Genomic DNA, 15,970 nt, shown 5'->3' with positions numbered 1-15,970 from the left:
TCTTGCTGTAGACAGATGGGAAAACCACCTGGCTTTTGAAGTTCCAGCAACCAGAGTCGTCGCAGCCCCCACCCCCTTGCTAAAATATTCAGGACAGAGTCTCATTGAGCGCCTCTTTCGCTCCAGTATCCCACTCACAACGCTGACGTTGGGCTGAGGCTGGTTAGTACTACGGGGCCAGAGCTCTGATACCTTAAAAAAATTTTGCAAATGTTCAAATTCAGCACAGTGCGGCAACAGTAAAAATAAATAAAAAAAATGCCAGAGGATTTATCTCGCAGTGCAGACAAGAATTTAGGAGATTGATTTATGGGGAGAAAAAACACCCATAACTTTCTCTCCCCCACATACACCATCCTGCAACCATCTGAAATATTGTGATCTCCTGCACATTGTTATTGACACATCATTGGAAATTGAATTCCCTGTGGAGCAAATGACTGTCATAGCCGATGAGACTCCATTGTGACTCTACCTGCCTGTCAGTCAGTCATCTTGAACGGGCTCTGATACTGTGCCACAGACAACAGCATCCTGGATCGTTACTCTTATCACGTCGGCAGCGGGCCCATAAGAGAGAGAGGGTATCAAAAACAGGTGCTGCAGCCAGAAAACTTAGATTAGAAGTTCTGCATAAATTTACCACTGGGGTAGAATAGCGGTGCTGAAGTCAGTGCGCGTGTGCCGTCACTGAGTAAAAATATTAATTGTTTGGAAGCTGGCAGACATCCAGGGCCCTGCAGATTGCGCTGAGGCTCGCATGTAGATGAAGTGTGAACACAAGGAGAGGCTGAACGGAAGGTTGGGGTGCTTTAACCCCTGAAGCTGAGGGAAATTATTAACACACCCATCTAGGCTAGAATCTGGAGGAAAAATTGCTTAGCTCAACAACACAGCCTATGTCTTTATCTCAATAACACAAGGGTAAGAGAAAATACTACAATATAGCATCTATCTAATGCTATCCAATTGAATCTAGTTACTTCCTTTATCACATGCACACTGGAAACTCTGGTTACTAGCATAATCTTCAGAATTGAACGGGTTTTTTTTCAATATAAAGATGTGCAATGTAATACAACTTGGCAGTGTGTGCTTCTTCATTATCCGAAGCCTTCTTCCAGATAGCTGTAGTAGCTAGGGACTGTCTCATTATACCAACGAGATGAAAATATATGCTTACTTAGCACTATACACAGAATACCAAACTAGATTTTCAAGCAGCAAGTACCCATGTGTGTGTAGGGGGGATGGTCTTCTGCGCTTGCTAAGAGCGCTGTTCGTGTTAGCCTAGTCGTGGGAGGGCGAGTTATACAGTAACTGTGTCCAGGGCTTCAGGCAGATAATATATGTGGGTAGAGGGAGGTACCAGGGAAACTGTGCACGCCATGCATATCACCTCTGAATAAAGGGAAATAACGCTGATTACATTCATCATAATGGCAATGATGCCCGTAGACATGAAATGCTTTGAAAGGCTGGTCATGGCTCACATCATCCCAGACACCCTGTGGGCACAATATAATCTGAAATACAAACAAAAAACAAACAGCAAATGCATCCAACAAGTTTGTAGAGTCACAAGCTTGATGCAATCATTGTGTGCTAAGAATATGGGACCAAATACTAATCTTGTGACTACTTTAATACACATAAGCAAATGTCCCAAAATGTTTGGTCTGCTAAAATTGAGGGACAACGTACAAAAAGTGCTGTAATTCCTTAACTGTTCAACCAATATGAAAATACCCTCAAATTAAAGCTGACAGTCTGCACTTTAACCTCATAATATTGTATAATTTCAAATCCAAAGTGCTGGAGTACAGATCCAAAACACACATTTTCACCGCTCCAATACTTTTGAAGCTCACTAAATATTTACTATCTACTTTAGCTACAGCAATATAAAACGTTCAGTATAGACATTGTGGCCAATACGAATAGTCCAATAAAGCACTCAGCGACCTTCAAACTGTGTCGCCAAATAGCCCATACAAGTAATTCCTCATAAAACCCAGACAAAAAAAATGTATCCATAGAATAGTCCTTTGGAGGAAGTGTTGACACATCTTTAAATATTTGTATCCAAAAGTTGGCATATTTATGACATTTTGGCTTTACCCAGGCCTCCTTTAAGACTCCATTGTGTTTCATCTGTTTCATATGAAGCTTTACCGCTCTGTAATATGAGTGGTATTTGATTTCAATAACTTTTAATACAGTAATTTATGAATACTGAAAAAACATTTTAGATGTTTCAATATATTGTTGAACATGAACTCAGCAAAAAAAGAAACGTCCTCTCACTGTCAACTGCGTTTATTTTCAGCAAACTTAACATGTGTAAATATTTGTATGAACATAACAAGATTCAACAACTGAGGCATAAACTGAACAAGTTCCACAGACATGTGACTAACAGAAATTGAATAATGTGTCCCTGAACAAAGGGGAGTCAAAATCAAAAGCCACCAGCTACATTAAGTACTGCAGTGCATCTCCTCCTCATGGACTGCACCAGATTTGCCCGTTCTTGCTGTGAGATGTTACCCCACTCTTCCAAGGCACCTGCAAGTTCCCGGACATTTCTGGGGGGGAAATGGCTCTAGCCCTTACCTTCCGATCCAACAGGTCCCAGACGTGCTCAATGGGATTGAGATCCGGGCTCTTCGCTGGCCATGGCAGAACACTGACATTCCTGTCTTGAAGGAAATCACGCACAGGATGAGCAGTATGGCTGGTGGCATTGTCATGCTGGAGGGTCATGTCAGGATGAGCCTGCAGGAAGTGTACCACATGAGGGAGGAGGATGTCTTCCCTGTAACGCACAGCGTTGAGATTGCCAACAAGCTCAGTCCAATGATGCTGTGACACACCGCCCCAGACTATGATGGACCCTCCACCTCGATCCCGCTCCAGAGTACAGGCCTCGGTGTAACGCTCATTCCTTCGATGATAAAATCACCCCTGGTGAAACAAAACCGCGACTCGTTAATAAAGAGCACTTTTTGCCAGTCCTGTCTGGTGCAGCGACGATGGGTTTGTGCCCATAGGCGACGTTGTTGCCGGTGATGTCTGGTGAGGACCTGCCTTACAACAGGCCTACAAGCCCTCAGTCCAGCCTCTCTCAGCCTATTGCATACAGTCTGAGCACTGACGAAGATATTGCGCGTTCCTGGTGTAACTCGGGCAGTTGTTGTTTCCATCCTGTACCTGTCCCGCAGGTGTGATGTTCGGCTGTACCAATCCTGTGCAGGTCTTGTTACACGTGGTCTTCCACTGCGAGGACGATCAGCTGTCCGACCTGTCCCCTGTAGTGCTGTCTTAGGCGTCTCACAGTACGGACATTGCAATTTCTTGCCCTGACCACGTCTGCAGTCCTCATGCCTCCTTGCAGCATGCCTAAGGCACGTTCACGCAGATGAGCAGGGACCCTGGGCATCTTTCTTTTGGTGTTTTTCAGAGTCAGTAGAAAGGCCCCTTTAGTGTCCTACATTTTCATAACTGTGACCTTAATTGCCTACAGTCTGTAAGCTGTTAGTGTCTTAACGATTGTTCCACAGGTGCATGGTCATTCATTGTTTATGGTTCATTGAACAAGCATGTGAAACAGTGTTTAAACCGTTTACAATGAAAATCTGTGAAGTTATTTGAATTTTTACAAATTAACTTTGAAAGACAGGTTCCTGAAAAAGGGACGTTTCTTTTCTTGCTGAGTTTAATATACTCTACGGGCATATCAAAGTTCCAGAGTGGGATCTCTGCTAATTTTAAAAAGGTATGGCCAATTTTATACAGAGAAAATGACATAGTAATAATATATATATATATATTTTTTTTTAATCACAATGTAAAAATCATAGCCCTTCGTTTACTTGTATCATTGCACATCCTGCAAATTACCAGCAGAGGGCGACCATTTTGAATCCATTTCTCTGTACTTTGATATGCTTGTAGAGTTTAACAGGCAGCTCAACCGGGCAGTTGAGTTAATTTTGACAACCAATTCTAAAAATTAAAATGCATAAATTTTATTTGGCATATTTAATCATCTCAACCGATGTAATTTTGTAAAATGATCAGGTGGTTTTCATTATCGGATTCCAGTATTTTTTAAAACAAACATTCAAAGATGGTTGAAAACCAGGACGTGAACGTTAGAAAAACCAAACATCACACATTTCAGTACTAATTGTGTATAAAATGGAAATTACAGGCCTGTAAAGAACTAAAACAACATTTTGGAATTAAATTAAAATTTAAAATGTTAGGAACTCTACAAGGCGGTTGAGTTGCCCATTAAGGGAAAGCAATTTAGTCAAAGCTAGCAATTATGGACAAATATTGTTATAGGATTTTTTGGTCAGTGCAAAAATTAAATATTATTATTTTTTAATTCTATGTTTCATTATTCACTACATGTAATTTTACAGATATAAGTAGGGCTGTTCCTGACAACAACAAAAAAATCTTGGTCGACTGAAAGCCGTCTGTTCTTTCGACCAATCGATTGGTTGACATTTTTAAAAGTGTATTTTTCCATATACAGTGCATTTTCCTCAATCTACCGTAATTTCCGGACTATTGAGCGCACCTGAATATAAGCCGCACCCACTGAATTTAAAAAAATTAAATATTCTTTTGAACATGTTGTTCCGGAACTCCAATTTGAGCAGCAGCAGCTGAAAAATGAGCTCCTACAAATATTGAAATGTACATGGTTTTTAGAGTGAAGTACATCGGAAAAAAGCAAAAGAAAACTGCAAGACTGAATAGGAGAAAAAACAAGCAACAAACAAAGAAGATAGGCTTTTGAAAAATAACTATTTTTCATAAAATTGTAGTTATCTTAGCAAGCTGAATTGTTTACCAGTTGCTAAGCAGTTGCTAGGGACTCTTTTGGAAGAAGCTAGCTAGCTAACGAAGAACAACAAAGAATATCTAGTTAACAGAAGAAAAGAAAGAGAAAATCAGGACAGAAGAAAAAGGATATCAAAGTGAAACAGTTCTCTAAAGACACAGGAGACAATAATACAAGAAACAACACTTCTGTAGCTTGTCAACTATGTGTCTGTCTATCCCTGTTCTCTCCTCTCTGCACAGGCCATACAAACGCTTCACACCGCGTGGCCGCTGCCACTCTAACCTGGTGGTCCCAGCGCGCACGACCCACGTGGAGTTCCAGGTCTCCGGCAGCCTCTGGAACTGCCGGTCTGCAGCCAACAAGGCTGAGTTCATCTCAGCCTATGCTACCCTCCAGTCCCTAGACTTCCTGGCGCTGACGGAAACATGGATTACCACAGATAACACTGCTACTCCTACTGCTCTCTCTTCGTCTGCCCACGTGTTCTCGCATACCCCTAGAGCATCGAGCCAGCGGGGTGGTGGCACTGGAATCCTCATCTCTCCCAAGTGGACATTCTCTCTTTCTCCCCTGACCCATCTGTCTATCTCCTCATTTGAATTCCATGCTGTCACAGTTACCAGCCCTTTCAAGTTTAACATCCTTATCATTTATCGCCCTCCAGGTTCCCTTGGAGAGTTCATCAATGAGCTTGACGCCTTGATAAGTTCCTTTCCTGAGGATGGCTCACCTCTCACAGTTCTGGGTGACTTTAACCTCCCCACGTCTACCTTCGACTCATTCCTCTCTGCATCCTTCTTTCCACTCCTCTCCTCTTTTGACCTCACCCTCTCACCTTCCCCCCCTACTCACAAGGCAGGCAATACGCTTGACCTCATCTTTACTAGATGCTGTTCTTCCACTAATCTCATTGCAACTCCCCTCCAAATCTCCGACCACTACCTTGTATCCTTTTCCCTCTTGCTCTCATCCAACACTTCTCACTCTGCCCCTACTCGGATGGTATTGCGCCGTCCCAACCTTCGCTCTCTCTCTCCCGCTACTCTCTCCTCTTCCATCCTATCATCTCTTCCCTCTGCTCAAACCTTCTCCAAACTATCTCCTGATTCTGCCTCCTCAACCCTCCTCTCCTCCCTTTCTGCATCCTTTGATTTTCTCTGTCCCCTATCCTCCAGGCCGGCTCGGTCCTCCCCTCCTGCTCCGTGGCTCGACGACTCACTACGAGCTCACAGAACAAGGCTCCGGGCAGCCGAGCGGAAATGGAGGAAAACTCGCCTCCCTGCGGACCTGGCATCCTTTCACTCACTCCTCTCTACATTCTCCTCTTCTGTCTCTGCTGCTAAAGCCACTTTCTACCACTCTAAATTCCAAGCATCTGCCTCTAACCCTAGGAAGCTCTTTGCTACCTTCTCCTCCCTCCTGAATCCTCCTCCCCCTCCCCCCCCTCCTCCCTCTCTGCGGATGACTTCGTCAACCATTTTGAAAAGAAGGTTGACGATATCCGATCCTCGTTTGCTAAGTCAAACGACACCGCTGGTCCTGCTCACACTGCCCTACCCTGTGCTTTGACCTCTTTCTCCCCTCTCTCTCCAGATGAAATCTCGCGTCTTGTGACGGCCGGCCGCCCAACAACCTGCCCACTTGACCCTATCCCCTCCTCTCTTCTCCAGACCATTTCCGGAGACCTTCTCCCCTACCTCACCTCGCTCATCAACTCATCCTTGACCGCTGGCTACGTCCCTTCCGTCTTCAAGAGAGCGAGAGTTGCACCCCTTCTGAAAAAACCTACACTCGATCCCTCCGATGTCAACAACTACAGACCAGTATCCCTTCTTTCTTTTCTCTCCAAAACTCTTGAACGTGCCGTCCTTGGCCAGCTCTCCTGCTATCTCTCTCAGAATGACCTTCTTGATCCTAATCAGTCAGGTTTCAAGACTGGGCATTCAACTGAGACTGCTCTTCTCTGTGTCACGGAGGCTCTCCGCACTGCTAAAGCTAACTCTCTCCTCTGCTCTCATCCTTCTAGACCTATCTGCTGCCTTTGATACTGTGAACCATCAGATCCTCCTCTCCACCCTCTCCGAGTTGGGCATCTCCGGCGCGGCCCACGCTTGGATTGCGTCCTACCTGACAGGTCGCTCCTACCAGGTGGCATGGCGAGAACCTGTCTCCGCACCATGCGCTCTCACCACTGGTGTCCCCCAGGGCTCTGTTCTAGGCCCTCTCCTATTCTCGCTATACACCAAGTCACTTGGCTCTGTCATATCCTCACATGGTCTCTCCTATCATTGCTATGCAGACGACACACAATTAATCTTCTCCTTTCCCCCTTCTGATAACCAGGTGGCAAATCGCATCTCTGCATGTCTGTCAGACATATCAGTGTGGATGACGGATCACCAGCTCAAGCTGAACCTCGGCAAGACGGAGCTGCTCTTCCTCCCGGGGAAGGACTGCCCGTTCCATGATCTCGCCATCACGGTTGACAACTCCCTTGTGTCCTCCTCCCAGAGTGCTAAGAACCTTGGCGTGATCCTGGACAACACCCTGTCGTTCTCCACTAACATCAAGGCGGTGACCCGATCCTGTAGGTTCATGCTCTACAACATTCGCAGAGTACGACCCTGCCTCACACAGGAAGCGGCGCAGGTCCTAATCCAGGCACTTGTCATCTCCCGTCTGGATTACTGCAACTCGCTGTTGGCTGGGCTCCCTGCCTGTGCCATTAAACCCCTACAACTCATCCAGAACGCCGCAGCCCGTCTGGTGTTCAACCTTCCCAAGTTCTCTCACGTCACCCCGCTCCTCCGCTCTCTCCACTGGCTTCCAGTTGAAGCTCGCATCCGCTACAAGACCATGGTGATTGCCTACGGAGCTGTGAAGGGAACGGCACCTCCATACCTTCAGGCTCTGATCAGGCCCTACACCCAAACAAGGGCACTGCGTTCATCCACCACTGGCCTGCTGGCCCCCCTACCTCTGAGGAAGCACAGTTCCCGCTCAGCCCAGTCAAAACTGTTCGCTGCTCTGGCACCCCAATGGTGGAACAAGCTCCCTCACGACGCCAGGACAGCGGAGTCAATCACCACCTTCCGGAGACACCTGAAACCCCACCTCTTTAAGGAATACCTAGGATAGGATCAAGTAATCCTTCTAACCCCCCCCCCCCCCCTTAAAAGATGTAGATGCACTATTGTAAAGTGGTTGTTCCACTGGATATCATAAGGTGAATGCACCATTTTGTAAGTCGCTCTGGATAAGAGCGTCTGCTAAATGACTTAAATGTAAATGTAAATGTAAACATAAATAAGCCGCACATGTCTATAAGCCACCGGTGCCTACCGGTACATTGAAACAAATTAACCTTACACAGGCTTTAACGAAACACGGCTTGTAACAAAACATTTGCAGTAAGCTTTAGTTGTCTTTTTGCACTGAGTCAATTCCTCACGCTGCTGTTTCCAACGTCTTATCATCGACTCATTAAGACCAAGCTCCCGTGCAGCAGCTCTATTTCCTTTTCCAACAGCCAGATCAATCGCCTTCAACTTGAAAGCTGCATCATATGCATTTCTCCGTGTCTTTGACATGATGAGGGTGACAAAATGACTACCGTAATCAGAATGATGGGAAGTTCGAGAGCGCTCGATTTAATCTAAACAGTAAACAAAAAAGTTGTTTGACCTTAACCTGTTCGGCAATTTCATTGGTCTAATGAAAGCTTCATGCTGGCCAAAAACTGAGCACGTCACAGAATGTGTTTTTTTGGAGAAAAAAAATTGAAATCGGGAAAAATCCATATATTAGCCGCTTCATTGTTTAAGCCGCAAGGTTCAAAGCGTGGGAAAAAAGTTCCGGCTTATAGTCCGAAATTACGGTACTCACAATACCCCTGTTAGGTTCTTATTTTACAGAGTAAGTAACTCACGGACACTAGAGAAGCTATAACCAAGTTTAATTATTACCAAAGGTTCTGTACAGCTGTAATTCAGACAGCAAAACATCTCTCATCACAGTTATATAGATCCCACTTAAGACACTCCTTCTCTCCCATCCTTACATCTTATGGTTCTACAGGAAGACGGTAACAGGATACTAAACCCTTATTACTCCCTTAACCTGTCAGGGCTAGGGGGCAGCATTTGCACGTCTGGATAAAAAAATGTACCCGATTTAATCTGGTTACTAATCCTACCCAGTAACTAGAATATGCATATACTTATTACATATGGATAGAAAACACTCTAAAGTTTCTAAAACTGTTTGAATGGTGTCTGAGTATAACAGAACTCATTTGGCAGGCAAAACCCTGAGACATTTTCTGACAGGAAGTGGATACCTGATGTGTTGTATTGACTTTAAACCTATCCCATTGAAAAACAGGGGCTGAGGAATATTTTGGCACTTCCTATTGCTTCCACTAGATGTCACCAGCCTTTACAAAGTGTTTTGAGTCTTCTGGAGGGAGATCTGACCGAACAAGAGCCATGGAACGATGATGTCCCATTAGACACCTGGCGCGCGAGTTCATGTTGGGTACCCTCGTTCCAATACGTTATAAAAGAGTATGCATTCGTCCACCTTGAATATTATTCATGTTCTGGTTAAAAAAGGCCCTAATGATTTATGCTATACAACGTTTGACATGTTTGAACGAACGTAAATATATTTTTCCCCTCGTTCATGACGAGAAGTCCGGCTGGCTTAGATCATGTGCTAACAAGACGGAGATTTTTGGACATAAATGATGAGCTTTTTTGAACAAAACTACATTCGTTATGTACCTGTGATACCTGGAAGTGACATCTGATGAAGAGAATCAAAGGTAATGGATTATTTACATAGTATTTTCGATTTTAGATCTCCCCAACATGACGTCTAGTCTGTATCGCAACGCGTATTTTTCTGGGCGCAGTGCTCAGATTATTGCAAAGTGTGATTTCCCAGTAAGGTTATTTTTAAATCTGGCAAGTTTATTGCGTTCAAGAGATGTAAATCTATAATTCTTTAAATGACAATATAATATTTTACCAATGTTTTCTAATTTTAATTATTTAATTTGTGACGCTGACTTGACTGCCGGTTATCGGAGGGAAACGATTTCCTCAACATCAATGCCATAGTAAAACGCTGTTTTTGGATATAAATATGAACTTGATAGAACTAAAAATGCATGCATTGTCTAACATAATGTCCTAGGAGTGTCATCTGATGGAGATTGTAAAAGGTTAGTGCATCATTTTAGCTGGTTTTATGGTTTTGGTGACCCTGTCTTTGACTTGACAAAACATTACACACAACTCTTGTAAATGTACTGTCCTAACATACTCTAAATTTATGCTTTCGCTGTAAAACCTTTTTGAAATCGTAAAACGTGGTTAGATTAAGGAGATGTTTATCTTTCAAATGGTGTAAAATAGTTGTATTTTTGAAAAATTGGAATTTTGACATTTATTTGGATTCAAATTTGCCGCTCTTGAAATGCACCTGCTGTTGATGGAGTGCACCACGGGTGGCACGCTAGCGTCCCACCTAGCCCATAGAGGTTAAGGGAATCAGTCCTCACCTCCTGACCTCAACCACAGATGTCCATCTGTCTCAACACGTTGCTCTCCTCTCATCCACCCAACACTTTACAAAGCCTTCTGTCTTTCTTCAGAGAACCATTAACTTCTGACATGAAACCCAGACTCTTTCACTCATTTGATTCTATGCTTCTTTCCTATCATTTATTTAATATCTCAATGTTCAAAGTTTAGCCGATTCCAACACCCCATAATGACAAAGCAAAAGCAGGTTTTTGGAAATGTTTGCCTTTATTTACATAAGTATTCCGACCCTTTGCTATGAGACTGGAAATTGAGCTCAGGTGTATCCTGTTTTCATTGATCATCCTTGAGATGTTTCTACAACTTGATTGGATTCCACCTGTGGTAAATTAAATTGATTAGGCAAGATTTGGAAAGGCACACACTTGTCTATATAAGGTCTCACAGTTGGTAGTGCATGTCAGAGCAAAAACCAAATCATGAGGTCAAATAAATTGTCCGTAGAGCTCCAAGACAGGATTGTGTCGAGGCAAAGATCTGGGAGAAGGGTACCAAAAAATTTCCGCAGCATTGAAGGTCCCCAAGAACACAGTGGCCTCCATCATTCTTAAAATGGAAGAAGTTTGTAACCACCAAGACTCTTCCTAGAGCTGGCCACCCGGCCAAACTGAACAAACGGGGGTGAAGGGCCTTGGTCAGGGGGGAGACCAAGAACTTGATGGTCACTGACAGAGTTCCAGAGTTCCTCTGTGGAGATGGGAGAACCTTCCAGAAGGACAACCATCTCTGAAGCACTCCACCAATCAGGCTTTTGTGGTAGAGTGGCCTGATGGAAGCCACTCCTCAGTAAAAGGCACATGACAGCCGGCTTGAAGTTTGCCAAAAGGAACATAAAGGACCCTCAGAAACAAGACTCTCTGGTCTGATGAAAACAAGATTGAACGCTTTGGCCTGAATGCCAAACGTCACTTCAGGAGGAAACCTGGCACCATTCCTACGGTGAAGCATGGCGGTGGCAGCATCATGCTTGTTGATGTTTTTCAGCAGCAAGAACTGGGAGACTAGTCAAGATCGATGCAAAGATGAACAGAGCAAAGTACATTGAGATCATTGATGAAAACCAGCGTTCAGGACCTCAGACTAGGGCGAAGGTTCACCTTCCAACAGGACAACGACCCTAAGCACACAGCCAAGACAACGCAGGAATGGCTTCGGGACAAGTCTCCGAATGTCCTTGAGTGGCCCAGCCAGATCCCGGACTTGAACCCTATCGAACAACTCTGGAGAGACCTGAAAATAGCTGTGCAGCGACGCTGCCCATCCAACCAGACAGAGCTTGAGAGAATCTGCAGAGATTGGAAGAAACTCCCCAAATACAGGTGTGCCAAGCTTGTGTGTCATACCAAGAAGACTCATGGCTGTAATCGCTTCCAAAAGGTGTTTCAACAAAGTACTGAGTAATGGGTCTGAAAACCTATGTAAATGTGATATTTTAAATTATAAATTTGCAAAAAAATCTAAACTGTTTTTGCTTTGTCATTATGGGGTATTGTGTGTAGATGGATGAGGGAAAAAAAACAATTTAATACATTTTAGAATGAGGCAGTAACGTAACACGTGAAAAAAGTAAAGGGGTCTGAATACTTTCCAAATGCACTGTGTGTGTATGTATGTATGTATATATGCTATTGCTTGACCAACAGCCTATCGACCAAACAATCGACTAGTCGACTAATTGGGGTCAGCCATAATTATGAGCATATAAACAGTAAACACGTTAATTTATATTAATATTTTGACACACAACTGTATAATTTTATTCATATTTGATATCAGTCCTCATTTACCTATGCCTGTCTTCAATTATAAGTAAAGGAAGCAGACAATGTTAATGCAAATTTCAATACAAAATGAGTTTACCCTAACTGGGCAACTCAATTGTCTGTTTGAGATGTGTAATCCAATTTTAAGTCACGCAAATTATTTATTTATTTTTGGCCTATATTAGGGGCGGCAGGGTAGCCTAGTGGTTAGAGCGTTGAACTAGTAACCGAAAGGTTGCAAGGTCGAATCCCCGAGCTTGGTACAAATCTGTCGTCCTGCACCTGAACAGGCAGTTAACCCTAGGCCGTCATTGAAAATAAGAATTTGTTCTTAACTAACTTGCCTAGTTAAATAAAAAGGTGAAAAAAAATATTAGGGCTAAATACAAATGTTTAAGCCCAAACAAAATGTCTGATATGGACTTGTGTAAACCTTTTAATTCATGAATATTGAAAAATATAAACATGATTATTGAAAACATAAAAAAACATAATTTGGCTAATAAAAACCCTTTAACTGGCACACAGTCAAAGGGTTTTTATTAGCCAAATTATGTTTTCAATAATCATGTTTATATTTTTCAATATTCATGAATTAAAAGGTTTACTCAGCGATATGAAATAGACAGCATAGTGGGTCAATTTGCGCAACAACTAAGAGCGTTGAAGCACGAGGCTCAACATCTCCTCTGTTTTGATGCCCTGGCTACCACGCTGTGAACAGTTAAGCGCCCGTGCACATGCGCAGATACTGTGTGTGTGACTGTGTGAGAGTGAAGTGTTGCATCTCACTCATCTTAATATCTCCGGTGCGGCTCGTGGCAACGTCATTTCGCTGAGTCTAGCTTTAATGTAATAAAAAAAAAAGTTATTCAAATAAAAATAGGACTTATATTAGAGCAAGCGGAATATAAGATTAAACACTGGAGTTAAAATGGAGTCCTGGGTAAGACCAAAAATGTAATAAATATGCTTTTATGAATTATTTCTCAATTATGCTTTTAGATAAAAATTTCAAATATGTCAACCATCCAGCATGAAAATCTCTTTTTGTCTGGGTTTCGTGAGGAATCTCTAATACTTCTTTCAAAAACATGGTCTTCACAACTACATAACACTGCTGTAGTACAGAGGACATTAGCTCCTCTAATTGTGTCAGTATATTTCATGGAGGTTTGGATACAGTAAACAAAAGACATCCAGCCACATCCACTCCCAAGTTAATCTTTATCCCCAGGTGTCACTGACAAACTGCTACAACTGTGCAAACCCTAAAACATCTGCCATGATGCACAAAGTGCAAAACCATAGAATCTATTTAGCAACATTAAAACTTCATCTACATTAATTATAAAGTGCAAAGTGCAAATAGCACTGACCTTTGAACTATTACCACATCTTCAAAGCTGACTTTACTATTAAACGCTTATGTAGGCATTTTAGTCAGTCAATTAGGGTCAAAGGTTGCATAGTGAATTACCACGGAAAAACAGAGGTCAATCAATATCACATTTTAGTTTTATACACGACGCACCTCCATGAAATTGTTTTTACATGATCAACCTTGCAAAACAACTAGCTCAAAATGTTTCCACACAAATATACCTAATTATTTAGCAGCTATTCTGTTGTAATGACACTTAATACTCAATTCAGCACTACAGTTTTATAATTGCACCAATAGCGATCCAGTACAATGACACAATATATAGTATCTATTCAAAACGGCATTTAAAAAATTACGACGCCGATTGGATAAAGGTACTTTATCTAGTGGCTCTAAAGTTGCACTACACAAGGACAGTTAAGACAAAAACGCATGCAGATGTTGTGATTGAAATCAAATATGACAGTGCTGATGTCGTGTTCGAATAATAATTGTCTTCTTTTGACAGTGTTTTATGAAATGTCATTACATTTATCTCACCGTTGGTAAGATAATGGACTGGACACGCGAGCTGTTTCTCAACTTTGAGCTGTGCGTTTCTGGCTACAGCAGCCAGGCTGGCAAGCTCGAGACCTGTCGGTGTCAATGACAACGAATGCACTACACTGGAACAAGCCATTATAACATCAGAAGCATATTGTGAACATCTAGAAATTATGTCGGTACCTTGAATTTGTCAAGAAACAAGTGATTGGCGCTTGCTCCACGTAATCCTCTCGCTACAGTCTGGGATACGATGGATGCCGCCATGTTGACGCGGAAGAGAGCGCTGTGAAGGACCATGTGCGCGCAATCTGACCAGTGATAGGAAGGCTGGCGGAAGTGGGCGTTGCAAAAATATTCAATGGAGAAGGGTCTGGGCGCGTTAGAATGGTAAGGCTAAGCAACCTATCGTAGAGGAAAGTTGAGTTTAGTCGGGGGAGGTGAAACTGCAACAATCCGAAAATCGGACACTAATGTGGTTTTCCAACAGCAAGGCTCAGATCAACATGGCAGGGTTGCCATTGTTTATAAAAGTTTTGCTTTATAATGTTGAAATAAACATGTGTCCAATCCCCATATCACTCACAAACTGAAATCATGTGTGTACATTGTTGGCTACAATCTAGTGAGAGAGAGCCTCAAATATGACATTCATTTGTACTGTATGAATGGCAAATTGGTTCTTGTTTGAGTCATGTCTTTGGCAGGTGCCAGAACAAATCACTTGGATTGGCCTTTGATTTTCATAGGCAGCACGTTTTTTTCATGGGACCTCTTCTGTTTGCATGCCACAGGAGGATGGTGGCACCTTAATTGGGGAGGACTGCCTCATGGTAATGGCTGGAGCGGAATAGCTAGAATCGTGTCAAATGCATGGTTTCCATGTGTTTGATGCCATTCCATTTGCGGTCCTCCCCTCAGCAGCATCCACGAGAGCAAACACTTTTTATGGGTGTTATAGTGAAGACCATAGGCAGCTCGTGAGTTTCAATTTGGGGAAGCTTACATTTTATCCTACCAAAGCACACCTGTTAATTGAAATTCATTCCAGGTGACTACATCATGAAGCTGGTTGAGAGAATGGCAAGAGTGTGCAAAGCTGTCATCAAGGCAAACGGTTACCACATGATTCCTTATGTATTATTTAATAGTTTGATGTCTTCACTACTATTCTACAATGTGGAAAATAGTAAAAATAAAGAAAAACCTTTGAATGAGTAGGTGTGTCCAAACTTTTGACTAGTACTGTATATACAAACAAAACAACTAAAGAATAATGTGTGTTTAGATTTCTTCAAGTTTGAATGTCACGTGCACAAGTACAGTGAAATGCCTTTCTTGCAAGCTGTAAACCAAACAATGCAATAATCAATGTCAATGTAATACTACATATAACATAATGTAGCACAAAAACTAAAATGAGAAAAACAAGTGAAAATAAGGAAGCATATTATAACAGGGTCAGTCAGTTCCAGTAGCATATTTACAATGTGCAGGGATACTGGAGTGATAAAGGTAGAAAATGTATGAATAAGGGTATATGATAAACAGAGTAGCAGCAGCATATATGATGATTGTACGTGAGTGGGTGTGCAAGTGCATATTATGTGTGTGTGAGAAAATTATAGAGTGTGTTATTATGTTTGTTAGAGTGTGTGTGTGTGTGAGTGTGCAGTGTCCTCTGTGTATGAGAGTGTGATAGAGTGTGTCTGTGTTTGTGTGTCATTTTACAGTTGTTTTATAAAACATTTGAAGGTAATTTTGCTGTTTGCTTGAGAAATTGGAGATGGGAGTTCCATGTGAT

General features: G+C 42.5%; 1 protein-coding gene across 2 annotated transcripts in view; it reads right to left on the bottom strand.

Annotated features, from left to right (window-relative positions):
- Window positions 1-14,485, bottom strand: part of LOC106583035 (succinate--CoA ligase [GDP-forming] subunit beta, mitochondrial) — a 132,239-nt gene extending 117,754 nt beyond the window's left edge. For both annotated transcript variants that reach the window (XM_014166792.3, XM_014166793.3), the window contains exon 1: window positions 14,350-14,485. In XM_014166792.3, coding sequence (XP_014022267.1) covers window positions 14,350-14,466 — 117 coding nt within the window. In that variant the 5' untranslated portion in view covers window positions 14,467-14,485. The remainder of the gene's footprint in view (window positions 1-14,349) is intronic.
- Window positions 14,486-15,970: the final 1,485 nt, after the last annotated feature.

Source organism: Salmo salar, chromosome 22 (assembly GCF_965601325.2).
Source record: "Salmo salar chromosome 22, fSalSal1, whole genome shotgun sequence".
Taxonomy (NCBI): Eukaryota; Metazoa; Chordata; class Actinopteri; order Salmoniformes; family Salmonidae; genus Salmo; species Salmo salar.
Note: the sequence above shows the minus strand (reverse complement) of the source record. Positions and strands in the feature narration are given on the sequence as shown.